This window comes from Dama dama, chromosome 24 (assembly GCF_033118175.1).
Source record: "Dama dama isolate Ldn47 chromosome 24, ASM3311817v1, whole genome shotgun sequence".
NCBI classification, from domain to species: domain Eukaryota; kingdom Metazoa; phylum Chordata; class Mammalia; order Artiodactyla; family Cervidae; genus Dama; species Dama dama.
Window position 1 is genome coordinate 52,205,902 of NC_083704.1, and position 27,251 is coordinate 52,233,152.

Below are 27,251 nucleotides of genomic sequence, written 5' to 3' on the forward strand. Positions count from 1 at the left end.
AAATAACCCCTGGTGTCAGCGAGAGCGCTGTGATGGCTGAAGGAGACGAAGAGGTTTCAAGGCTGGAGTGATGATCATCCTTCCTTTTTTCCTGAAGGTGGTCTAGGTTTTCTCCCAAATGCTCTTAAAGCATTCTGAGTCTTTTCTCTTCTGCTTTTAACTACATAGCCCTGACTTGTATTAAAATAAGCTTGTTTTTTTCTGTGGATGGTCCTTGTGTTCCAAATGTAGCGAGTAGGAGTGCTTGCTCCCTTTGGTTTTCTTTTTTTCCTGAATAGTTTTTTCTAGGCAGGGAAGATAATTACAGGACTAGATTATTTAATATAAGATGGACAGTTTCATTATTTTAATTAAGAGTAGTTTTCAGGACTTCCCTGGTGATGCAATGGATAAGAATCCACCTGCCAGTGCAGGAGACGTGGGTTCGATCCCTGTTCTGGAAAGATCCCACGTGCCATGGAGCAACCAAGCCTGTGCGCCGCAAGTACTGAGCCTGTAGTCTAGACCCAGGAGCCGCAGCTGCTGAGCCTGCATGTTAGAGCTACTGAGGCCCGTGTTCCTAGAGCCTGTGCTCTGTAACAAGGGAAGTTACCACAATGAGAAGCCCACACACCACAGCAGGGGGCAGCCCCCACTCACCGCAACTGGAGAAAGCCTGTGTGCAGCAACAAAGGCCCAGTACAACCAAAAGCAAATAAAAAATTTTAAAAATGAGTACTGTTCAGCTATATGTTAGTGTAAAATTAATGTGAAAATATTATATTTTATTTCCTCTTGGCCTTTGCATTTCAGGACAAGCGAGTGATTGGCACTCATTCTTTCTCTATAAATATGAAATTAGAAGCTGTGGACCCCTCATCTCCTTTTGGCATCTCTCCTGCTACAGTTGTTAAGGTAAAATGGAGTCAACTATCTTGGTAAGAATTCTTGTCAGGGTGGCTGTTTTAGGAAATTGGTGGTGTTTTGATCGTCAGACTCCACTAATCCAACCCATTGTTTCTCCTAAGCTGTGAGGTTAGAATTAGTTCTGTGCACGTCTTACATTTGTAATGTCCAGCTCTTTGTGGCACGTTCCTTTTTCAGAGCTTGGTTGCCCCAGCTAACCAAGGCCTGGGTGCCAGAGGAGTCGGGTGCACATTCTTTGGGGGCAGTCCTAGCTGTGTCCTATGACAGTCCTCCATAACTAGAGGAGATCTAACCAGGAGGTAGCCATGGTATCTGAAAAGTTTGGAGGCAGGCAGTGTCATCAATGTCCAACTAGGTGCCAGGCTCGTTGGGTGAACAGGTGTGTGGGAAACAGTGGCTTAGTGTCACGAGACTTGCAGGTAGGGTTGTTCCAGCCATGGATTCCAGATGTAGACTTTTTTTTTTTTTTTTCAGATGTAGACTTTTAATCTTTTGGAAGACTAATGAAAACAAGGCTCTGGTTAGGAGTACGCACAAGAACAGGGCAGGTTGTCTGTGACTGTAACAGGCCCAGTTACTCGTTATGAGAACTGATGCATAAGGCAGAGGATTTTGTTTTAGTAGTAGAGCAGAAGCTCATTTACTGAAAGTAGAACCAAAAGTCAGGTGTGACAAGAGGAGTGGTTACTTGGAAGCTGAATTGTCTAGCCTGTTGAGATTTAAGTTTTCCTTGTCTTAGAAGAGGATAATTCTTAGAACAAGAAGGGATCTTGAACCTGCAGTGGGGCCAGAAAGTCTTTTCTGGAGTCTGAAGGATAGGTGGTAAGGAGCTAGGGGAGGTTCATAAAACCTTCTTTTTGGTATTTGAAACTAGGCTAGGATCTGATCTAATAAACTAGTGTAGTTGACTCCTCACTGAGTCTGAACTAAGCTTTGTTCACAGCTCACATACTTAGATTTAAATCTAAGCTCTGTTTCTACCTGTCTGTGTAACATGGTGTAAGTTATTAACTGTTTTTTAAACTCAGTTTCCTCTTCTGCAAAATAGGGTTGATAATGGTACCTCATTAGATTGTTAGAAAGATTAAAACTGAATTAATATTGCATGAAAAACATTTAATTAAAACAATGCCTGACATAAAGATAAGACTTACTGAGTGCTTAGTAGTAGTATTAAAACAGACTTAATGTTACTATTAATGTGGCTACGAACTTTTATAACATGTTTATTAGCTACACCAAAGAAATGGCCTGTGTGTATGTGCACACATATGTGTATATGTACACAAAAAACATTTATCTATTTTGTGTGTTAAATCATACATACAGGTTTTTGATGAGAAGTATTTTCTGGTGGAAATGGATGATTTGCGACTGGAGAATCGTGCACAGCGATCCTTCGTGTGTCACACTGACAGCCCTGGTATTTTCCCCGTGCAGTGGAGTCTGAAGAATGGTTTACACATCAGCCCCCCTCCTGGTGTGTATTCATTCTTTTCTTATTTGTTTGCTTGGGAATGAGATTTATCATGAGATTTATCAGGTGGCTTTACCTGGATCTTTGTCCCCACCTCTCCTCACACGCAGTCCAGTCCTTAGTGGTTTGCGGGCACAAGACAAGTATAAACAAAAACCTAGATTCCAGTTTCTACATATTTAAGTGTTACAAATTAAGCTTGTGCTGCTGTGCTGTGCTTAGTCGCTTAGTTATGTCCGACTCTTTGCAAGCCCATGGACTGTAGCCCCTCAGGCTCCTCTGCCATGGGATTTCCCAGGCAAGAATACTGGAGTGGGTTGCCATTTTACTCCAGGGGATCTTCCTGACCCAGGGTTCGATCCCATGTCTCCTACTTGGCAAGCGGATTCTTTACCATTGAGCCACCTGGAAAGCCCATAAATTAAGCTTGAAAACTAGGAAAGTATGTCCTACTACTTAGATAAATATCTTCATGACAACTTGGGATTCCATGCAGCCTCCATCTGTGTCTGTCGGGAGGCAGTAGGGTTGAGGGTAGGATGCAATGAGCATGGGGAGCTGGCTTACAAGAAGTGGCCTGAGAGCCAGAGTGAGGAGGTGGACTGATGACTGTTTGGTTTCTGGACCTCCTTTTAGAGGGAGATGCTTTGGACTTCAGAGGGAGGTTTTTGGTCAAAGTAGAACTCAGGCTGTAAGTAGGAAAGTAGCAGCTCATTTTCCTCATGTTTGAGCTTTGCAAAATTTAATCTTTGACCCTTTAATTAAGGCTACTAAATATGACTTAGTTGAGCTGAAATTTAAAAAAAATTTTTTTTAACTTACAGTATCTGGAAGAATAATATGTTTATCTGATTTTTATATCAGCAAGTCAGATTATTTGACTGGCGGTGTATGTATACTTTATTGGCAAGTCCTTGGTAAAATGTATCTTCACTTTCTAAATGGTGACTGCTGGAACACTGGACTGTGAGTGTTCTTTTCTGTTCACAAGAGTCACACACTCTGAACCTTTGTCTTCCGTTCAGCCTTCATTTATCCAACAAACATTGGTGGAATGTTTGCGTTGAGCCAGGCCTTGGACTTGTCACTGGAGAAACAAAAGTGAGAAGGACAGTTCCCGCAATGAGCAAATAGGGGAAAACAGCAGAAGCCCCCTGGTTCTCCCTCATCAGTGACCAGACAGTGGGGGTAACTGCCTGGTGAGGATGGGAGGGTTGCGGTACACACCTTCAGGAGCAAGTTCTTTGCGTGAATGCTCTGAACACCCCAAGTTCCTTATCCTCTCTGCTGTCTTTCTGTGAGAAGATAAAACATTTTCATTAAAGATATCAGAGCTCTTAGCGTTTTTATAGACAATGCAGCTGTCTTTATAAATAGAAGGAAAGTAGTGGATTTTGTATTGAAAATGGCAGGTGATTTACTGTCAGGAATGAAGTGGAGCCAGAGGAGACACGGTGCTGGTCTGAGCTGGGTGAGGAGGTGGCCGCACATCGCAGGCTGGCGCGCGCTCGAGTAGCCGCCCCGTGCCTGTGGGGCACTGAACTCGGGAGCAGAGGAGCGCAGACCCAGCGGGGCGGCAGGGCTCAGTCAGCTCCTGCCACAGAGCCAGTGCCGTCAGGGTGTCGGCTTAGAGGGGCTTCTGCCAAGGACCCTGTAGGCTGAAGCGGGGAATTAAGCTCAACTTTTTTTGTGAAATGAATTCATGATTCAGGTTATGAGAACATGGAGATTTTGTAAAAAATGTAACTGTTGAGAGTATTAGTAGTAGCTAAGACATGTTTTGGAGAAGGAAATGGCAACCCACTCCAGTACTCTTGCCTGGAAAAGCCCATGGATGGAGAAGCCTGGTAGGCTATAGTCCATGGGGTCGCAAAGAGTCAGACATGACTGAGCGACTTCACAAGACATGTTTTAGGAAATAGCTTTGTGAAAGAAGTCTTCACTGATTTAACTAGTGCTGTAGGTTGTTTGCTGTCTCTTTTCCTTAGAGCCTAAGTCATAATAGAAGGGTAATGAGACTAGAATTATTAGCACAGATCAAATTCAGTCATAACTGTTTTAAAATCTTTTGTTAAATTGTCAACAACTAATCATAAAATACTGCTTGAATAAATGCTTAATTTGAAGTGTGAAAGTTGAAAATTCTGTCCAGAGTTGCTCTGCTTTATAAAAATCAACAATACTTTAGATTTGATAGGATGTTTTTTCCTCTAAAATGATCAAGTCCTCAAATTAGCAAAATTAAAAGTTGTGGGTGGATATCAGCAGAGAGGTAAAGCCGGGCGAGCACATGAGATGTGAATCATTGCTCTTTTGTCCCTGCCTAGGCTACCAGGGCCAGGACTTTGACTGGGCCGACTACCTCAAACAGTGTGGTGCTGAAGCTGCTCCCCAGAGGTGCTTCCCTCCGGTGAGAATCCCGTGCCTGCAGGGCCACTGCTTCAGGGCTGCTGGGGACTGCTGCCTTCCTGCGCTGTAGTGATGTTTACTCTGAAGCCAGTTCTCTCACGCAACCCAGAAAAGCTTCTTTTGCTTGTAATAAAATGGTCCAAGGAAAAGTTCATTTACTGCAGAAGTTAATTTGTTAATTTAATTAACAGTTTTATTGTTTTTTTTCTTATTAGCTGAAATCATGTGAATTTAAAATTTTAGTTTATGATTAGTTTTGATGGCCCATTAAATATGAAAATATGTTGAAATATTAAGGGGTGAAAATCGTTAAATTTACTTATGGTTAACAAGGCCAAATAGCAGTGAAAAGCTTAGGACATAAACCAATAATTTCTTACTCTATCTGACTTTCCATGGCTTCCCTTCCCAAGAGTATTTACTTCCTATTCTTCTCACTGTTATTCTCATATTTATAGTTCTTTATTTATAATACACTGCTGTCTTGTGAGTTAATTTTAGATGCATCTCTTGATTCTATGTTATGATAAATGAGTAATCTGGCTATTTTACTACTTTTCTCCTCTGTCTTTCCTGTTTCCTCTTCCTATTAGGTTGATTTTACAATTTTTGGTTAAATCTGAATTTGAGTATTTATGTTACCATGGGCATTTAAGTGTTATTCACAGATTGTTGTTGTTCAGTCACCAAGTCCGACTCTTTGCCACCCCTGTAGACTGTGGCATCCCAGGCTTCACTGTCCTTCGCCATCCCAGAGTTTGCTCAAATTCCTGTCCACTGAGTTGGTGATGCTATCTAACTGTCTCATCCTCTGTCACCCTCTTCTCCTTTTGCCGTCAATCTTTCCCACCTGATTAGTAGTGCATTATTTTATGATTGCTTTGTCTTTTAATTTGTCCTCAAGTTAATAATTGCCTTGTTTTCATAGCTTAATTTTCTTTGTTTATAATGTAATTTTCTTTGTTTCTTTGTTACAAAACTACCATTTCCCACACCATTCAGTAGGTTCTCCAAACTGTTTGCACATCAGGAAATCTGTCATTTTTAATTTTTTTTTTTAAGAGACACCCCTCTTAGCAACCCCTTTATAGACAGGTTACTCTGTAGGCTTGCTGTGTAGTTTTAATTCTGGAAACTGCTCTTCTCTGTCTCCCAAGGAATTGCCTCTCCCTTTTCTTTGGACTTGAAATTCCGGTTTTGTATATCTCATGACCTCCTCTCTGGTTTACTCGCTTGTTTTGATGGAGTCTGTCTTTCAAAAGCTTCCTGAAATGAGATGCAAGAGATGTAAATTTTAGTAGACATTTTGTGTTTGAAAATATCTTCACTCAGCTAACTTGACTCATCATTTGGCTCAGTGTGGAATTTGGGGCTGAAAGTTATTTCATTGTAGAATTTTGAAAGCATCAGTTGTTTTCTACCTTCAGTTCAGTCGCTCAGTCGTGTCCGACTCTTTGTGACCCCATGGACTGCAGTACCCCAGCCTTCCATATCCATCACCAACTCCTGGAGCCTACTCAAACTCATGTCCATTGAGTCGGTGATGCCATTCAACCATCTCATCCTCTGTCGTCCCCTTCTCCTCCCGCCTTCAATCTTTCCCAGCATCAGGGTCTTTTCCAATGAGTCAGTTCTTTGCTTCAGGTGGCCAATGTATTGGAGTTTCAGCTTCAGCATCAGTCCTTCCAGTGAATATTCAGGACTGATTTCCTTTAGGATGAATTGGTTGGATCTCCTTGCAGTCCAAGGGACTCTGAAGAGTCTCCTCCAACACCACAGTTCAAAAGCATCAATACTTCGGCACTCAGCTTTCTTTATTTATAGTCCAACTGTCACGTCCATACAGGACTACTGGAAAAAACACAGCTTTGAGTAGACGGACCTTTGTTGGCAAAGTAATGTCTGTGCCTTTTAATATGCTGTCTAGGTTGGTCATAACTTTTCTTCCAAGGAGCAAGCGTCTTTTAATTTCATGGCTGTAGTCACCATCTGCAGTGATTTTGGAGCCCTCCAAGATAAAGTCTGTTACTGTTTCCGTTTATTTGCCATGAAGTGATGGGACCGGATGCCATGATCATAGTTCTTTGAATGTTTTAAGCCAACTTTTTCACTCTCCTCTTTCACTTTCATCAAGAGGCTCTTTAGTTCTTCTTCACTTTCTGCCATAAGGGTGGTGTTATCTGCATATCTGAGGTTATTGATATTTCTCCCGGCAATCTTGATTGCAACTTTTGCTTCATCCAGTCCAGCATTTCTCATGATGTACTCTGCATATAAGTTAAATAAGTTTTCTGCCTTACAGTGTTGGTATTGAGAAGTTAAAAGACATTCTTATTCTTGCTCTCTCATGTATGACCTGCCTTTTTCTCTGTTCCTGGAAGATTATAGAATCTCTTATCACTACATTTCAGTGTGAAACCATGGCTTGGCCCATCTTTACCCATGTGCTGGTGCGTGGAGAGCGGATTCTCTCTGGACCTTTGCCTCTCTGTGCTGGGAAGTTGTCTTGAATCTCTTCTTTGATTCCTTTTCTCGCTCTCTTTTCTCCTTCTGAAATTTTGCATCTTGTTGGCCCTGTGGATTGTGCCTCTAATCCCCCAGACCGCCTGCCCCCTCCCCAGCACCTTTCCTACTTCTTAGGGCTTTTCCCTCTTGCTTTCTGGAAGATTTCCTAAACTTTAGGTTTCAACACTTACTTTGAGTTTTTAATTTTTGATATCACATTTTAAAAAATAGTTTATTTTTGGCTGTGCTGTGTGGGCTGCATGGGCTTGTCTCTATATGCAGCAGTGGGGGCTGCTCTCTGGTGCATACACAGGTTTCTCATTGTGGTAACTTCTCTTGTTGCCGGGCACATGTGCTCCGTAGTTGCAGCATTCGGGTTCTAGAGCACAGGATTAATAGTTGTGGTGCATGGGCTTAGTTGCTCCTCAGTTTGTGGGATTTTCCCAGACCAGAGACCGAACCTGTGTCTCCTGCATTGACAGGTGGATTCTTTATCACTGAGCCACTAGGGAAGCTCTGATATCACATTTTTTTTTTTTGATATCACATTTTTAACTTTTAAAACATATTTCTGATCTCTGAATATTTGTTTTTAATAACATGCTATTCTTATTTTAAAGATGTGGTAGTGTTTCTTATCTTTCAGAGGATGTTAATTACTCCTGCTTTTTTTGTCATTTTTCTTCTTGCGTAATCTGGTTTCTCCAAGTTGCTTATTTTATCTGTTTTTGTCTCTAACTTTCTTATCTTTAGATACCTGTTAATTCCTCAGTAGAATTTGCTTGTTTATATTTAAGAAATCGGGACTAAAAGAAAAGGCTGATTGGAAGCTCTAAGCATGTAGGTAGCGCTTGTCCATCTTGAGCTATCCAGTTGGGAAGGATCTGGCTGGCCATTTGTTGGAGAAACCTAAACCCATATCTTTATGTGTTCCTTTTCGTGCTTGTCATATTAACACAAGAAGTCTCTTTCAGTCCATTGCGTGGTGGGTAGAGGCAGGGGCTGGGCCTCCCGGCATTCCATATAGTACTCCCTGTTTGGGACAGCATGCACACCCTCAGCAGTTCCTGTGTCCTCCTGCCCAGGGATCTGATGTTTTACTGCCTAGAGGAGAAGTCTCATCTTCTATAGGGAGAGGAAGAGACAGTTATCCTGGGGTGTGGAATAGAGGAGTTACTCTGGAATTAACTGTTACTTGGAAAGATCTTTCAGATGAGCACATGAGTGAATACTGAGTATGTTATTTGGTGAATTTATTTTCTAGTCAATTTCTGAGCATGAATTTAAGGAGAACATGAAGCTTGAGGCAGTGAACCCTCTTCTCCCCGAAGAAGTGTGTGTTGCCACCATTACTGCAGTGAGAGGCTCCTACCTGTGGCTCCAGCTGGAGGGTAGGTGTCAGCTCCCCTGAGAAGCCTTCCTCTGAACACTCTTCTTTGCCTTCCTGTTTACCCCTGTAATGTCGCTTGTTCAACTTAATTGATTAACTAAATAAGGTTCTTGTTCAGAGACTTCTAATTTATAATTTAAGAGTCTAAAAATTTGTCTTCCTATCCTTGACCTTCAAATTTTAGGAAATGAATATGAATAAAAGCCTTCACTTACAGGGTCCCCTGTTTTCTTGAAGGGGAAAATATAGATTAAATAACATATATTTTGATGTGACCGAAATATATGAGCTTGAACATTAATAACCAGCTTATTCAAGAGATGATATTTCGGTTGTCCCCAACCAGAAGTACCAAAAAGTATGTGAAATTGACAGGATACATCATACTAAAAGTACTATTCAGTAATGGAACAGGTTTGTGAACAGAAAGTAGTATGTGAGTACTCATCTCTACAACTAACTATGTTTGGCCTGGATTTTGTTGTTGTTGTTTTATCATTCCCGAATAGCCAGACTTGGTTCTTATGTTGTTCCCAGTTTGCAGAGTTAGTGTTTAACACAGGAATCAAGAACCGTATTAGATATACATGTTTATGCAGCCCCTGCTGAGCAATTTGTCTTCATCACTTTCTGATTTGAGCTACCTTTTCTACCTCCTGGCTTGTTCCTGAGTACCAGAATTGATGTTTTTTAAATGAGTAGAACTATAACTTTTGCCTTTTATTTTCCAGTTGCTTCATGGAATTCACTACCATATTTGTCGATCATCTGAATATTACTGGTAGTTGTAGTAGCTTATTTGCTGTTCCCTAACTAAGGGTTACCCTGTATATTCACTACCTGTTTTGATCATTATTGGGGGACAGTTTACTTTTTTATAAATGTTTGTTGCACATGAAAAAGTATGTGTGTATTTGCTCTGTCGTGTCTGACTCTGCCAGTCCATGGACTGTAGCCCTCCAGGCTCCTCTATCCATGAACTTTTCCAGGTAAGAATACTGAGGCAGGTTACCATTTCCTACTCCAGGGACTCTTCCTGACTCAAGGATGTCTTGTGTCTCCTGCATTGGCAGGCAGATTCTTTGCCACTATGCCACCTAGGCAGAAGTATGACTTTTGTAAAGGAAACTTGCTAAAGAAACTTTGTGTCTTTTACAACAATAGAACACTGGGCACTGTCTACTAGAATACTGTCTAGGAAGTAGTTTATGAAGAAAGCTATTTAGTGGTCTTAAATTTTTTTTTTTTTAAATCTAAACAGGTTCTAGGAAGCCTATACCTGAATTTATTGTGAATGTGGAATCAATGGATATATTTCCTTTGGGCTGGTGTGAAACCAATGGCCATCCCCTTAGCACTCCTCGCCGAGCACGAGGTAACTGTCTACTTCTGGATCAAAGGTTTGATTGTTAAATAGTATGTTGTTTGACTGTTATCAAGTAGGATGAATCTGTACACTTGAGAGAAAAATAAAATTATATTCTGGTTATCCGTTCCTGCCTAGGAAATTATTCATTGCAACAAAACATTTATTATCTCACAGTTTCTATGGGTTAGGAATCTGACACAACTTGGCTGGAACCTCAGGATCCGAGTCTCTGGTGAGGCTGCATTTCAGGGTGTCAGCAGGGCTCTTGTCATCTCAAGGCCCAACTGGGGAAGGGTGTGCTTCCAAGTTTACTCAGATGTTTGTGGGCAAGAATTCATTTCCCCTGTGGGCTGTGGGGCTGAGGGCCTCTGTTCTTTGCTGGCTGTCAGTTGGAGGCTTATGTCAGTTTCTGGCCATTTGGGTTGCTTCATGGGGGCGCTCACAGCATAGCAGTTGGCTTCCATCAGAGCCAGCAACTGTGAGAGAAAGAGATTGAGCAAGACGCGAGTGCCCATGTTTAGTAACCTAATCCTAAAGTGTTCCTGCCCCTTACTTTTAAAAACAGCTTTATTGAAAGATATTTATTCACCATAAAATATCCTCCTTTAAAGTACGGTTGACCCTTGAACAATGCGAATTTAAACTGTGTGGGTCTACTTATACATGGTTTTTTCCAATAAATATATACTTCAGTACTGCACGACCCCTGGTTGGTTGAATCTGTGGATGAAGAACTGCACCTGCAGAGAGTGAAATGTAAATTTATACATGGATCTTTGAGTGCATGGAGATTGGCACCCTAACCCCTGCATTGTTCAAGGGTCACCTGTTTTTAAAACCTAGTTCTGTGTATACTTAAGTAGCAAATACTACAAATATTGAAACCCAAAATAATATTTTTATGCCTCCCTGGGCCAGCTAGCTTCATTTTATATCCAGGGGGATATAAAATTGTGTAGCTGCTTTGGATAACAGCCTGGCAGATCCTCAGAGTATTAAATATAGTTATATACTCATGAGAAATGAAAACATATATCCACAGAAAAACTTGTACACAAATGTTCATGCTGGAAACAGTCCAAATGTCCATAAGCTGATGCACAGATAAGCAAATGTTATATCTCAATGCTGTGGAGTAGTCCGAAATATAAAGGAATGAGGTATTAATACACACTTGAACGTGGATGAAGTTTGAGAACATTATGCTAAGTAAAAAAAGCCAGTCACAAAAGAGCACATGTTGTATGATTCCACTTATAAAAACAGGCAAATCTAGAGAGAGAAAAAGTAGATTGGTAGTTGCCTAGGGGCTCAGGGGTGGTAGATTAAGAGGTGATTGCTGTGGGGTACCAGGTTTCTTTTTGAGATGATAAAAATATTCTCAAATTGATTTGAGATTGCCCAACTCTTTGAATATACTAAAGATCAGTGAACTGTGTGTAGTTGTCCCTCGGTATACACAGGGATTGGTCCCAGGATCTGCCATGGATACCAAAATCTGCAGATGCGCACGTCCCATAGTTGGCCCTCTGTCTCTGCAGTTTTGCGTCTGAGGAATCGGCCAACCTCAGATGGTGTAGTACTACAGTAATTACTGTTGAAAAAGTCCCTGTATAAGGAGACCCATGCAGTTCAAACTCATGTTGTTCAAGGGTCAACTGTAAGCTAATATTAGCTTAATGCATATGTAACTTTTCTTTGTCTTTTTATTTTTCTTGACATTTATTTACGGATTTCTTTTTTCTTTGTACAGTACACAAACAGAGGAAAATTGCAGTGGTTCAACCAGAAAAACAGTAAGTAATAAAAAGTATGTTAAATAGAAGAAGGAAACATAAAAATGTTTCTGTTCTTCATCTGTTAAAAAAAAAATGAGTACAGATCTTCCTCTGCTTACACTGGGATTATGTCCCAGAAAAGCTACCGTAAGTTAAAAATATCATAAGTTGAAAAATGCATTTTACATCCTTGACATACCAAACATTGTAGCTTTGCCTGACTTAAACATGCTCAGGACACTTACATTAGCCTCCAGTATGGAAGAATCATGCACCACAAGGAACATCCAGCTAATACACTGACTGCTGTACTGAAAGCAAAGAACAGAATGGTTGTAAGTGTATTGATTGTTTACCTTTGTGATCTCCTGGCTGACTGGTTTGCTGCCCAGGATCATAATGTTATGCTGTCCCGCATAACATTAGCCAGGGAAAAGATCAAAAGTCAAAGTATAGTTTCTGCTGAATGCATATTGCTCTTGCACCTTCATTAAGTTGAAATATCATTAAGTGAAACCACTGTCAATCAGAGATCATCTGTAGTTTACTTGTGTTTTAAGAATCCCACAGACATTCTATAATTTGCTGCTCACATAAATGCAAGTTAGTTTGAATGTGCAGTATCACAGCACTGTCTACATACTGTTGTTTTCCCCTTAGAACATATAAATAGCTTTTAAAACAATTGCTTTTTTTAAAAAAAGTATGATCAAGGAAGCACTTTTTGCTACAGATTTTGCAGTCTGCCACATTTGCTTTCTTCTTAGATTTGAAGGAAAGTAATCCTCACATTTTGTTGACCTTAAGGACTATCTCATTATATTTTGTTGCTTTTTCTTGATGCAGAATACCATCCTCAAGGACTGTCCATGAGGGTCTGAAGAATCAGGAGCTGAGCTCCCCAGACTCAGGTATAAGTTCAGACAATCTTAGGGAAAAGATGACCTTTAATTTCCTTTAGTGGACTTTATCTAAAAATAATTTAAGTTTATTGGAGTAGCTTCATAGAGGGATCTCTTAATTGTGATTTTAAAGAGTTAAAATTGTCTAAGATGTATTCAGTTTACTAATTATCTTTAGGCTAGTATTTCTGTGCGTTTATAATATTTTAGCTATTATTTACTGATCACTTGTCGATGTTAAAGGCTCTGGAGGTCAGTATATTATCCCTGAGTTTCATAAAGAACCTGAGGCTTTCCAGATCATGCTCTTTTTTAAGCTGGGTGGTTGAGAGATAGATGTTTGTTCTTTAAAACCTTTCTATGATATACACACTATATTTTGTCTATATTTTGCAAAAACAAACAAACAACAACACTGAAAAACATTATCCTTTATGCAATACCTGTTAAATTAGATAGGGCTCCTTGTTGGAGGTCAAGCTGTTGACCAGGACTCCTTGGCTCCCTCTTGCTGTTTGTATGACACGTAGCATCTTGACTCTGTGTGTTAGCACACCTTAGGCTTTTGGGAGGTATTCAGTGAATGCCTAGGAAAGAAACCAAAGCCCAGAGAGGTCACACAGCTTATAGTAAAAGGGTGAGAAAGGGAACTCATATTTCTCAAGTTTGTCTCTGCTGCTGCTGCTGCTAAGTCGCTTCAGTCGTGTCCGACTCTGTGTGACCCCATAGATGGCAGCCCCACCATCCCTGGGATTCTCCAGGCAAGAACACTGGAGTGGGGTGCCATTTCCTTCTCCAATGCATCAAAGTGAAAAGTGAAAGTGAAGTCGCTCAGTCGTGTCTGACTCTTCGCGACCCCGTGGACTGCAGCCTACCAGGCTCCTCTGTCCATGGGATTTTCCAGGCAAGGGTACTGGAGTGGGGTGCCATTGCCTTCTTTGTCTCTTCTACCCACTGCCTTTTTGTAACATCATGGAGGATCAGGGTTGTGCATTTCTTTATTTTTGTTGTATTACTGACCATTTTAATGCCCACTAAAACCACAGAATTAAGATATTAAGATCTCATGTGATCATAGCCAAAATCTTTTTGCTTTGGGTTTTGTTGTAGGTCAAGTTACCTTGGAAACAGAGTCTGAGATTGATATTTGCATGTAGGAGTTTCAGGGGAGTGCTTTTGGCAACACTTCTGGGAAGAGTTGAAGGACACAGGACTGGGCAGAAGGAGAAGCTGAGTCACAGTGCAGTTGTAATAGAAGTCCTTTCCAGCCCCTCAGGGAGCCCTGGAGCTGGGGGAGCCACTGAGTGTTGCTAGCAGAGGTGTGGTCGCCATACCCTGGTGTTCCCTCAGTGGTCAGCTGTGGAAGTGAGCTCTTCCTCCCTGCCCACCTCACACAGGGTGGGGCCTTGGGCCAGGTAGCTCTCTCCTCCTGAGGGGCAGTTCTAGGCTGAGAGTGATTCCAGGATAGACTCACAACTGAGAGCTGTAAACTGCCAGCATTTCCAGGAGCAGGGTGCATCCCCAGAGGGGACCTGGGTGGCAGAGTTCAAATGGAAAAGTGGGTCCCTACATGTGCTAAGACTGGGTTCTTGGGAATTCCCTGGTGGTCCAGTGGTTAGGGCTCCGTGCTTTCACTGCCGTGGCCCCAGGTTCAATCCCTGGTTGAGGAATTAAGAATCCTGCAAGTCATGCAGCGTGGCCTAATAATAAATTAAATAAACAAATACAAGACTGTGTTCTTAATTAGAGTGTGAACACTATGTCCTGCTGGATGCTGTCGGCTCTGGGCAAGAGACTTTCCTAGTGGTCCACTGGCTACGACTCTGTGCTCCCAATGCAAGGGAACTGGCTTCAATCCCTGGTCAGCGAACTAGATCCCACTAGGCGTTCACATGCACAACTTAAAAAAAACGAAATCCTGCATTCTGCAACTAAGATGCGGTGCAGCCATATAAGCAAATAAATATTAAAAAAAAAAACTGGACAATGTACATACACTTTTCCTTTGGGTTAACAAGGCAGTCTTCATCAGAAGAGCTTCTCTTTGCATTGTCTGACAGTAGGAGATGTTATAGTGTTTTTGCATTTTTTTTTAAATATTTAGTAGCTGAATTGCCAACTACACAATATGAGGGGTTAAAAAAAATTATGTTGGAGTACAGTATTCATACAAAAAAATAGTTGAAGAGAGGGTTCTCTAAGCCCAGTTACACCCTACAGTACGTGAAGAATTTAGAGATGTGGTCGCAGCATGCTTTTAGCCCTCTGAAGAATCCCAGTGATGGGAGGACTCCTGCATCATCAGAAGCTGCCAGTGTACTAGTTCAGTGGTTTTAAGGGACAAACCGTAGTTATGGATATTCACCATCACTATTTAGAAATATTCTAGAACTGATTGTTGAGTAGTTGGTCTTCAGAAATTATCATGAGTTCTCAAAGTAAATCCTCCACTTCCTGTAGTGATAGAAGCACGGGGCTCTAGAACAAATGTTGCACTAACCAGGAGTTAATCTGCAGTAAATCAGGATATTCAATTTCAGCAGAGTGATAGCCCTATAATAGACTTTTTGTTAAGTATAAGGTATTTCATACTCAGACTGTATGTTAAGCTTCAAAATAAGTCCTGACTTTATGTAATAGTGGATATACTGGTTTTTTCTTCAGTAATCTTGCTTTAGAAGCATAGGGTAGGATTCTGTTCTGAATATTTGTTTTTCTTCATTTCTCAGTTATGATTAATGGAAAATATTGCTGTCCAAAGATATACTTCAACCACCGTTGCTTCTCAGGGCCATATCTTAACAAAGGAAGGATCGCTGAGCTGCCTCAGTGTGTGGGACCTGGGAACTGTGTTCTGGTCCTCAGAGAGGTAAGGTTCCTGCCTAGAGTATAAGAACTTAAGAAATTTCACAGCTGACTCATAGACTCATTTAGACAAGGATCAGCATGCCATAGATGTGACACCTCCAGGTTTTATCAAAAGTGACTCAGTTTTCTTGTGTCTTGAACAATGAACTAGGCACGTGAATATTTTTTGCTCCATAGGGAACATTCAGTTGAGCAGTTCTTCACGTGGCAGTTCATCTCTGTCACTGTAGAAAAGTCTTCTGTCAGAGCCCACGTGAGGACCATGAGAGTAGTCTAAGCCTGAGAGGCTGCGTAGCATTAACCTGGGACCATGACAGAGCTACACACATACCTGCTGGGCTTGCGCCTCCCCACCAGGGTGCTGCACTCTGGGCAACAGATGTGAGGTTATCAAACCTTCCAGGCCTTAGGGTGGCGAGGCTGCGTCTGGAAAGGCTGAAGCTTCCCTGTGTCCCATGACTGGGAAGGGATTTGGAAGCATATGCTAAGAGTAATTCTTGGTTTGTTGCGCCTATTCCTTCCTGACCATAATGTTTAGAATGTTTAAGATGGTCTCATTACTATCTTATTTGCAACTGTGGTCAACTGTCATATCTTCAGTATTATTATTTTGTTAGTGCTTATTAATTAATATGACTAGAGTTAATCACCTAGGTGACATTCTAGGGGATAGCAAGGTTCTAATGGTCTGCTTTCCTTTTTCCCAACCCAAATTTCTGCCTTAAAAATGGAGCACAGGTCCTCACTTTACTGATCAATGCAGCCTATAAACCCAGTCGTGTCCTTCGGGAGCTGCAGCTGGACAAAGACTCTGTGTGGCATGGATGTGGGGAAGTCCTCAAGGCCAAGTGAGTAGACTCCTCTGCCCTTTTTTCTTATTCATTCTTAACAGGTGCTTCCATGGAAAATATTAGGATACTTCTGTTCCCTTGGGCAGTCCTTCCTCAACTCTCTGTGGTAAAGGACCAGGTTTGTTTTCTTTTTTAAGTTGACATCCTATTGTGGGCCAAAACTTCTATAAAATATAGTAACAATGAGTTATAGGAAATATGGAATTTAAAAGATACAAAATGCAAGAGCAGATTTTTTGTTATTAGATTTAAGAGCCATAAAATTACTTTGGCAAGTTACTGTGAAAGTTTGTAAACATCTGCTTTTGTTTTCTGACCTGATCTTGTCATGGATGGGTGGCAGTTGGCTGGTTTTATTGGTCTGTGGCTCATACCCTTGTATCACTGCTTCAGGATCAAGAAAGACTCAGTAAGAGTCACTGTTTTTTTAGTAGTCAGTGTAGAAGTTATTATTTGAAAACCTTAAACTTAGAAAGCAGGAACTTTATTTTGCTAATTTAAAAAACTCAGCTTTTAGCTGTCCTAGCTTACTAGATTGTAAATTTGACTTAAGTACAACATAAATTTCTCATTGTTTTCAGAGTCCTCAAATTGTAAGCGACATATAATACTCTAAGAAACAAAACTATTTTTCAGGTCTGTTAATATACTTGATTTTTCTCTGTGGAATCACTTGCCCAATATATTTGGTGTCTGATGTCTTCCAATGGCAGATACAAAGGAAAGAGCTATCGAGCTACTGTCGAGATAGTGAAAACAGCAGATCGGGTGACTGAATTCTGCCGGCAAACCTGTATCAAATTGGAGTGCTGTCCTAACCTCTTTGGGCCACGAATGGTTCTGGATAAGTGTTCTGAGAACTGCTCTGTTCTTACAAAGACTAAGTATAGTGAGTCAACTTTTTCAAATTTGTTCACTAATAGCAGCTGACCATACCTCATCTCCTGCAAACTTTTAATTTTGCAGATATTCAGATAGAGCTGAGGGACACAAACTTTCTGTATAAAGGGCCAGATAATATTTTAGGCAATAGATCATATTTTACATATTTTAATTTGTCTAGACTTAAATCACCTAGGTGACATTCTAGGGGATAGCAAGGTTCTAATGTTCTACTTGTTTCCTTCCCAACCCAAATTTCTGCTTTAAAAGTGGAGCTCAGGTCCTCACTTTACTGATCAATGAAACCTATAAACCCATTCGTGTCTTTTGGGAGCTGCAGTTGGACAAAGACTCTGTGTGGCATGGATGTGGGGAAGAATATGCTTTTGCATATTCTTTTTTCTGTTTTATTTTCATTTTTTAAAAGAACACTTTTAAAAATGTAAACTAAAACAGGCCATGGCCACATGTGGACCATGGGCTCTAGTTTGCCAACTTTTATGTACAAACGGTGTATAAGTTAGCTTTTGCCTTTAATAGGATATATAATCCCTTTATACAGTCTGCAACTATTTATGTGTCCACTGTGTACCACTACTGTTCTGGCACTGGGATACAAATGTAAAGAAAAAAATTCATTCCCATTGAGTTTACATCTTAATGTGGGAAACAGGTAGTAAACAAGTGAAAAAACAGAAGTACTATGGAGAAAAATGAAGCAAAGTAAGCACAGTAGGAGAGTGAGGAAGGAAGGCTAACAGTTGGGATGTTGTTCATACAGGTGGCCAAGGAAGACTTCCTGACAGGTAACAACCTGAAGGAAGCAGCCCAGCTGTACAGACTTTGAGGGAAGAGGCAGGAGCATGTTATAACAATACCTGCTACCTCTCATTGCTTATCTTTTCCCTTGTGAAGCTGCAAAAAGAAAAAAATTATACATAATGAAAATTTTAAAATATTTATTTATTTTGCTGCACAGGATCTTAGTTGTGGCACATAGGATCTTTAGTTGTAGCATGTGGGATCTAGTTATCTGACCAGGGATCGAACCCAGGCCCCCCTGCATTGGGAGCTCTGAGTCTTAGCCACTGGACCACCAGGAAGGTCCCCAAAATGAAGATCTTAATTTGGAGTCTTGTCAAGGCATTGTTACTCAGAGACAAAATTCTGATCCTACTTTTCCTTAAATCCTACAAGCCCTGGTATACTTAGGAGAATTAATATAGAAGTGGATTTTACCCTGTTTAACTTGAAGATTTCTTTTAAGGCACTCTAATTTTGTGTGTCTTTAATTTTTTCATGTGGGTAAATCACCGAAGGATCTTGTTGAAATGGAGATTCTGATTCTTCAGGGTATATCTGGGGCCTAAGTTGTCTGCATTTCCAATAAGATCCCAGATGCTGGTGATAGTGCTTATCCAAGGTCCATATTTAGCATGACGGGTTTTCTAATCAGTGTATGAATCACAAAATCATATGAGAGTCTCACCTTTTTGTTTCCACTTAACATTTATTGGAATGTAAACTTCTTAAGAGCAGGATTTGTCTAGCTTATTATTATTGTGTCAGATTCAGCACTTAGTTAGGCAGATTGCAATAATTAGGAGCTAAGTGAAATGTACTGTTCATATAAGCACATGTTTTAAGCACACCAATTTGAGCCTTTGGTATTATTTGGATTATGTTACATTTCTTGTCTGAATTTATTTTTCACAATGAGATAATTGAAATTAGCCTAGATTTTAGGAGTCTTTATAATTTTTCCCAGTTAGTAATTTAATATCAAATGGATTTATATTCTTTCGCACTCTAATTTTAACAAAAAAATTACATTATATTTTCATATTACTTTAATGTATAGCTCAGAGTTAAACTATATATGTGTTATTTTTTGAAGCATTTCTACATTCTATAATTTATATGAAAATACAGAGGACCTAAAAATAGTCATAACAATTCTGAAAAAGAAGAATAAAGTTGGTGGACTTACTCTACCTGACTTCAAGTTTTACCATAAACTACAGAAATCAAGAGTGTAGAATTGATGAAAGAATAGTCAAATCGAGTGATGGGACAGAATAGAGGGTCCAGAAAGAGACACAAACATGTAGCTACAAGATTTTCAACAAAAATGACTAATGGGAAAGGAATTTCTTTCAACAAATGGCACGGGTACAATTGGACATCCAAATTGAAAAGGCAAAAACAAAATTCCTTGGCTCCACCTCACTATAGACAAAAATTAATTCAAGGTGTGTCACAGACCTCTTGTAAAACTAAAACTATAAAGCTTCTAGAAGAAAACAAGAAAAGTATCTCAAGATTTTGAGCTAGGTAAAAGTTGCTTAGAGAGTACACAGAATTCACTAACTGAAGGAAAAACTAATACATTAAACACTATGAAGTTAAACCTTTTGCTCTTTTAATGATAGTATTTATAAAAATGAAAAGACAGTGCACAGTCTTGGAGAGAATATCTCATTTATTTGTTTTGGCATCTCTGAATGGCACAGAGGAGAAAATGTTCTTAGTACGTATATCCAACAAAGAACTTGTCTCCAGAATATATTAAAAACTCACAACTCACTAAAAAGAGGTTTTGAAACTAAAGAAAACTGGTAGTTGTACAACATTGTGACTGTATTAATAGCACTCATTTGTACATATTTATGTTTAGTTGTCATGTGATTTTATCTCAATTTAAAAATAAATAAAAAGAGGAATTAATTTGAAATTAGATAGTGGTGGTAGATTCATCTGTGTCGAAAAACCACTGAATATGTACACTTACAAATGATGGATTTTATGTTATGTGAATTACATCTCAATTTTAAAAAATGAAATAAGCAGAGAAAACTTTTAAAAAGTGAATAAAAGACTTGAATAGGCACTTCACCAAAAAAGTGGCCAAAAGCACATGAAAATGTGCCTAGGTTAGTTGTCAGGGAAATGCAGGTTTAAACTATGATGAGAAATTACTATGTATCCATTAGATTGGCTGAAATGAAAAAAGACTGACAGTCCCACGCATGGGCAGCGTGAACCGAGCTGCAGCGGTGAGCCGAGCTGCAGCGGTGAGCCGAGCAGCCTGACCTCTCGTACATTGCTGGTAGGAGAGTAAAATTATATAACCCTCTTGGAAAACTTGGCAGTTTCCTTGAAGGTAATCCTGTGTCTACCATGTGATCCAGCAATTCATTTCCTAGGTATTGACTCAAGGAAAATGAAAACATGCCCACTAAAAGCCTTGTACAAGAATGTTCACTGGACTTAATAATTGCCAAAACTTGGAAACAGCCAGGTGCCCGTCGGCAGGAGAATAGATAAGCCAGTACATTCATACGATAGCATGCTTTTCATCAATATGAAGAAATGAGCGTCTCACACATACAACATAAATGAAACTCAAAAACATTCTGCTGAGTGAAAAGGAGCCTTGTTGGAAAAAGTACTTACTGAATGATTCCTTAGATGAGGCAAAACTAACCTATAGTGAGGGAAATTAGAATAATGGTTACTTCTGGTGAGAGGGACTGATGAGGGAGTGACACTGAGAACTTTCTACATTGATGGGGATATTTTATATCTTGATAGGATTATCTAGGTTTATGCATTTGACAGTTACTAATCGAACTATACATTCAGAATCTACACAGTTAAGATTATTCCATTATATGGAATTTAACCTTAAATACACTGTATCCATTTTGTGCTATGATAGTGGAATCTCTTGTGGTTTGAGGTACACAAAAATAATGAAACTACTTCATTTTTCTTTGTCATACACATTTAGCACACTACTACGGAAAGAAGAAAAATAAAAGAATTGGGAGACCACCTGGTGGGCATAGTAACTTAGCATGTGCCCTGAAAAAAGCGAGTAAAAGGAGAAAGAGGCGAAAAAATGTTTTTGTTCATAAGAAGAAACGCTCCTCTGCGTCTGTTGATAATACACCAGCAGGCTCTCCCCAGGTATGAGATCTGTGATGTCCCAGTAATGTCTTTACACCAAGAGATCCCTGCTTTACAATTCAAACAGAAAGATATCTGCAGGTCTTTTTTTAATTCGAATCTCTAGCCAATGGAAGATGGTTTTGTGGTCCAGGAACTAAATCAGTCTGGAATTTCAGTGACACATCTCCCCTTGTCCTCTAGGGAAGTGGTGGTGAAGATGAGGAGGACCCGGATGAAGGGGATGATGATTCCCTAAGTGAAGGCAGTACATCTGAGCAGCAGGATGAGCTCCAGGAAGAGTCAGAAATGTCAGAAAAAAAGTCATGCTCCTCCTCCCCCACCCAAAGTGAGATATCCACATCACTGCCTCCAGACAGACAGAGAAGAAAAAGAGAACTTCGCACTTTTTCATTTTCTGATGATGAGAATAAACCTCCTTCACCAAAGGTACCCATTTTAAAACTACAGTGTTTTTTTTTTTTTTTTCTTTCTTGACAATTTCCCTCAACAGTCTAATGGTGAATGATATTGACATTACACTTATTTCAGTATGGCATCAGTTGAATTTCCTGAGTCTCTTTTTAAAAGATCCCAAATTCAGATTTACTTGTATGTCAAGGATTATTTAGAGATCAAATAATAATAATCCCTATCAGGGGGAAAGTCTCTCAGAATGGCAGCTTATTTTAAGTTACAAAAGTTTCATTGGTAGTTTATTAGTAGTCTATTAGTCTTTTAGGAAAAACTGTCTTTTTTATATTTTTCATGATATATGTGGTTTTTTTAGAAATAGACTATTTATATCTTTTTGGCTCTTGTTAAACCATTTTGTTTGTAGATTCATATGTGCATATTATATAACACATACACACATTATGAGAATGGAAGAGTAAGTTAGTATTTTAAACTTGGATTGCTTTTTAAATATAATCTGTGAACAGAAGTGGTTAAAAATGATTTCTCCTGGTAATTTAGTTAAGCCTTCTCTTATTGGAAATACCAGCCTGTTCACTTCTGCACCCTGACAGAGCGTGTGCTAAAATAAACCAAGGAACAAATGGGAGATTTTAAAACTATTTTCTGCTGTTAAATTATCTACATTATTTGTATTGAGACTTTGAGATACATTCTTGTCCACTGGTATTTCTTATTATAAAAGACAAACAGTTTCTCAGTACCTAATGTGTGTGGATCTTTGCATATTTTCTGGGAGAAATCATGTCCTAAAAGCACTTTGAATTCTGCCTTTTAAAGGGTTATGACTTTCTGTAGAGACTTTCTTAGAATGAAGTAGCTTTAACACCATTTGTTTTGGTTTTGTTGTGGGGAATGAAGGAAATAAGGATTGAAGTTGCTGAAAGGCTTCACCTGGACAGTAACCCCCTGAAGTGGAGTGTGGCGGACGTTGTGCGGTTCATCCGATCCACAGACTGTGCTCCGTTAGCAAGAATATTCCTAGACCAGGTATCACAGAGACCTTTAGTTTTTAGTAATGCGTCTCTTTAGCAAAGGACTATGGATATAATAGCAATAGCAATTTATTTACAAGTCTTAGGAAAAATACTTCTATCCAAAAATAAAAAATGATTTCCCTGTTTAGGAGTAGAAACGTGATAAAAAGTTATTTATCTGACTTCCTTCACAGTTGAAGCAGATTGTTACTGCAATCTTATTTTTCCTAAGAGTTTGTTTGCAACCTCCATTAAATAACTTAAAATCAAGCATGCTATACTTAATGCTTATACTTATGCCAAATATATACATATATATATATATATACTTATATATATATATACAAATATATACTTATGCATATACTTATGCCAAAATAGCGATTTGCTTGTTATTAAAAAATAATTAACATCTATAATATGTTAGGATCTAACAGAAATAGTCTGTGACCTTAAACAATGAAATAAATTTTGTTTTGATAATTGAGATTCACAACTGAACATCTTTGAAAAGCTTCTCAGGCTTTTGTGAATTACAGAGCAGGAAAACATTATTTATAGGTAATATTTTCTTTCGGATTTAGGTAAGTTCCTCTAAAAAGATGATTCTTTTGACACATTTAGTTGTCAATTACAAGGCTAGTTAGTTTACTGGATTTCTGCAGAACAGAATAGATTCTTACTTGTGGTAAAACTTTTATTATTCATTCTGAAGATTCATTAGTATAGAGGACCATGAGAGGTATTTAAAAGGAAATGTGTGATACTTACTTAAGGAGAAAAAGTAATGAAAAGCACAGGGACCCTGATTTTGACAAAACGAAGTGAACCAGGGCTGTCATGGTTGAGCTGCCATTCATGTGCACATCACAGATAATTTGTATTTTATGCTTTAACAGGAAATTGATGGGCAGGCCCTATTGCTCCTTACTCTTCCCACTGTTCAAGAGTGCATGGACTTAAAACTGGGCCCTGCTATCAAACTTTGCCATCACATAGAGAGGATCAAGTTTGCTTTTTATGAACAGTTTGCCAACTGAGAAGGACAACCAAAGTAGGCTGTATCTTTGAAGCACAAATGCAGCAAATCCTTCGCCCTGCTCTACAAGTGGAGCTGAAGTAGTCCCAGGGCTCTGGGCCCTGCAGGTGTCGGCTTGCTCTCTTTGCACTTTCAGGGAAGGAGGACCCACACCGAGGAAGCAAAAACTGCACAAAAGTGGCTCTCCCGCCAGTGAAAATGTGGGCATCTCTTGTTCATCAGATTGCAGTTTTAAAAAAAATAAAGATTGTGAAGAAAAGACTCATATAAAAAGAATAAGCATTTCCACTGGTGTGGCCTGGAAACAAGGATAATCGAGGCTGCTGGCACGCACCCTTTTGATTTTCTTTTTATTCTCTCTGTTCCTTCCCATTGTAGATGGAACTTTGTTCTCTGCTTTCTCTTTCTTGGGAAGAGAGGACATAGCTTTAAGTCAGCACTGATTTGGGACTGTGCCTCAGGCACGTCAGTGCTTCATTGTCATGTGTTTTAAAGCTTTTTTAAATTAAAACGGCTCATTTTGGGGATGATTATGTGGCTCTAGGTTTTTGAATGTACAGTCACACTTTGATCCATTTTAAAATCTATTCTTAGGAGTTCCTTTGTTTACTACCTCTGTTGATAATTGAGCTTGTAGCCATGTCTGAGGTTTTTTTAATGATGCCATTTTTAAGCTACATGAACACTAAAACTATGACAGAAGTTGGAGGAAAAGACACTGTTTTCTTTCTTAAGAATAATGTGTGGCACTTACACCAGTTCCTTAACTGACTGATCTAAGAACTCTGCTGTCGTCGTTTTCCATCCTCACCTCGGTTGGGCTGCCTGTTTCAAGTAATATCGCAGACTGTTGCTGTTTTAAGTTGAATTGCTCTCTCCCCACTAGTTCTCAGAAGGATGTCCATAGCTTTTATTTTGTATTTACTTTTCTCTACAGTTGTTTGTCCAACTTTCATTTTGAGAGTCCTTACTTTGGGTAAAAATCATTAGGTGTTTCCTGGACCCACAGTAAAGCCCATTTCCCCATTTTTCTCAGTGTCTCTAGACAGATAGTATAGAAGCACAAAAGAGAAAATATGTTTTGGGGGAGGGGGAAAGTGATGCAGAGCATCAAGTTTCTGTCACAGTATGTCCTTAGTGACCAGATAAAGACTGAGAGATGGTTAAGGATTCTAGAAACATCTTTGACTAGTCACATTTACACTTTCTTTGATTGAACCTTTAAATTGAATGTATTCTACAGTCAGTTTCCACTCAAAAACTCAGTTTCCTTTTAACTGTTTCTTTTGACCCAGCTCAACTTGACATTAAACAGAAAAATTTTCACTTATGATTGCACTGGCTGTTGGCTGTTATAGAAGAATAGCATTTACTGTACTGTTTCTTCCATGAGGAATGAGGAAAGATATACATAGGTTGCTTCTTTTAAATGGTTTGCTTTGCTGAATGGTTTTTGTTTTTTTTTTTTAAATTATCCTAGTTACCTACAACTTTATAACCTAATCATTGCTCTTCAAGATTTGAAAATGTTTTAAAACTACAAACTGGGTAAATTCTAAATAGCTATACAAATATAAGGTAATTTTATTACAAATTTAAACTGATTGTGATTTTTTTTCCTTTTCTTCTCCGCTGTTCCACCTTTTTTTTTTTGGACCTTGGCAAACATTTTGTAGTCTGACTCTTCTCTTTATTGGATAATTTATGAACCAGACCCTATATTAAAGCATCAACTCTTTGCTTAGGTTACTACCAGATATACCTGGAAAGAAGATTTAAGTAAAATTAATCTGTTTAAATGTATTGGGAGATCCAGTTTTTAAAGTTTTGATTGATTCTGTGCCACTGCAAGAGAAGCATATATAGGATGCTTGGGAACAATTAGTCTTAAGTAGATCAAGTTTGGGGAGCAAGTATCTTGCATAATAATGTTTTGTGAGAGCTCAGCAGTCAACACACTATGGCAAGGAGTTCCTTGAAGTAGATCAGTGGAACAGAAAAGTCTGGAATTGATTAACATTGTTGTCTTATTTAGGAAAGTGGTATTTATTTTCTAAGAGAGAATTTACCAAATGTAACCATGAATATATTATCTCTCTTTTGACCTCTTCAGAAACCATAGAATTTAAAACACCTCCCATCACAAGTGAGAGGGCAGAGCCCCTGAAAGATGAAATGCATGGACCTATGTAGAGTCTCTGATCAGAGTCAAACCCTAGCCAGCTTGTCTATTTACACCATGTTTAATCAAGCTCAGCTTTCTCCTAGAGAGAAGCTGACTCTAAACTGGACAAGTCAGTAGGGTTTCCCTTAATATTGTTTTGCATTCTCATACCAAGATAATAGTTTTATCAGGCAACTACAGTGAAGAAGCATGATATACCCCCAGCCCCTCCTCCCAGATATCACATAAGAGAGGATAATTATTTGGGAATTTTAAAGTAGGAAAAGCTTCCCTGATAGCTCAGTTGGTAAAGAATCTGCCTGCAATGCAGGAGACCCTGGTTCAATTCCTGGGTCGGGAAGATCCGCTGGAGAAGGGATAGGCTACCCATTCCAGTATTCTTGGGCTTCCCTTGTGGCTCAGCTGGTAGAGAATCTGTCCACAATGTGGGAGACCTGGGTTTGATCCCTGGGTTGGAAAGATCCCCTGGAGAAGGAAAAGGCAACCCACTCCAGTGTTCTGGCCGGGAGAATTCCATGAACTGTATAGTCCATGGGGTGGCAAAGAGTCAGACATGACTGAGTGACTTTCACTTTCACTTCAAAGTATAAAAGGGCTTTTAAAGTATAAAATTAAACTCCATTTGCCTCAGTGTTGTTAGGGCTGGACTGTACAGCAGTGATGGTCTAATTCTTTTGCTTCTAAAACAGATATTAAACCTGATAATACCTCACCATGTTGGGTAAAATGTTTGTATATTGCCCATAGGTATGTGAACTTTGTTTTTTTAAGATACCAACCTCTTAAATTTGTGAGAGGTACATTATGAGGGACTGCGTTTGTCTAAATTTGACCTTCAGCTGGCTCTGTAGCCTCCTTAAAGTCAGAAAGTTTTCCAGCGTCAATTTTTGATCCTGAGTTGACAAGCTTGGACACAGGTGAATGGATTATATCATACTTCTGGACTTTGAAGTTGATTAACCAACATAGACCTCTTATTGTAGTGTTGGTGTGTTAGGGAAATCTTTTACCACCCGTGAAGATTTGCTATGACATTTTGAGTTTATTTTGTGGGCTTCTGGGAACTCATGCTATTTTTTATTTGTAAACCACCTACCTCCATCTCTCTCAGTTGAAGCAGAATTGAGGTGGCTAATGCAGGAAATGCACTAACGGGGTGGGGGGCACTTTTGTCCTGTCTGCCTTTCTTTAGTGATGTAGGTGGCACCCAGCATATATGAGGTCAGAAAAGGGTAGTTACCAACCTCTGGAAGAGTTGGGCTTCTTGGGTAAATATTTATTGAAT

At 39.4% G+C, this 27,251-nt stretch overlaps 1 protein-coding gene across 5 annotated transcripts in view; it reads left to right on the top strand.

The window, feature by feature from the left end:
• The window catches only part of SFMBT1 (Scm like with four mbt domains 1), a 109,218-nt gene extending 83,634 nt beyond the window's left edge, over positions 1 to 25,584 (top strand). For all 5 annotated transcript variants that reach the window (XM_061128373.1, XM_061128370.1, XM_061128369.1 and 2 more), the window contains 14 exons: positions 793 to 894; positions 2,236 to 2,386; positions 4,711 to 4,793; positions 8,562 to 8,688; positions 9,949 to 10,062; positions 11,810 to 11,852; positions 12,681 to 12,745; positions 15,466 to 15,605; positions 16,343 to 16,452; positions 17,169 to 17,344; positions 21,131 to 21,309; positions 21,493 to 21,738; positions 22,627 to 22,755; positions 23,642 to 25,584. In XM_061128373.1, the coding sequence (XP_060984356.1) occupies positions 793 to 894; positions 2,236 to 2,386; positions 4,711 to 4,793; positions 8,562 to 8,688; positions 9,949 to 10,062; positions 11,810 to 11,852; positions 12,681 to 12,745; positions 15,466 to 15,605; positions 16,343 to 16,452; positions 17,169 to 17,344; positions 21,131 to 21,309; positions 21,493 to 21,738; positions 22,627 to 22,755; positions 23,642 to 23,782 (1,806 nt within the window). In that variant the 3' untranslated portion in view covers positions 23,783 to 25,584. The remainder of the gene's footprint in view (positions 1 to 792; positions 895 to 2,235; positions 2,387 to 4,710; positions 4,794 to 8,561; positions 8,689 to 9,948; positions 10,063 to 11,809; positions 11,853 to 12,680; positions 12,746 to 15,465; positions 15,606 to 16,342; positions 16,453 to 17,168; positions 17,345 to 21,130; positions 21,310 to 21,492; positions 21,739 to 22,626; positions 22,756 to 23,641) is intronic.
• Positions 25,585 to 27,251: the final 1,667 nt, after the last annotated feature.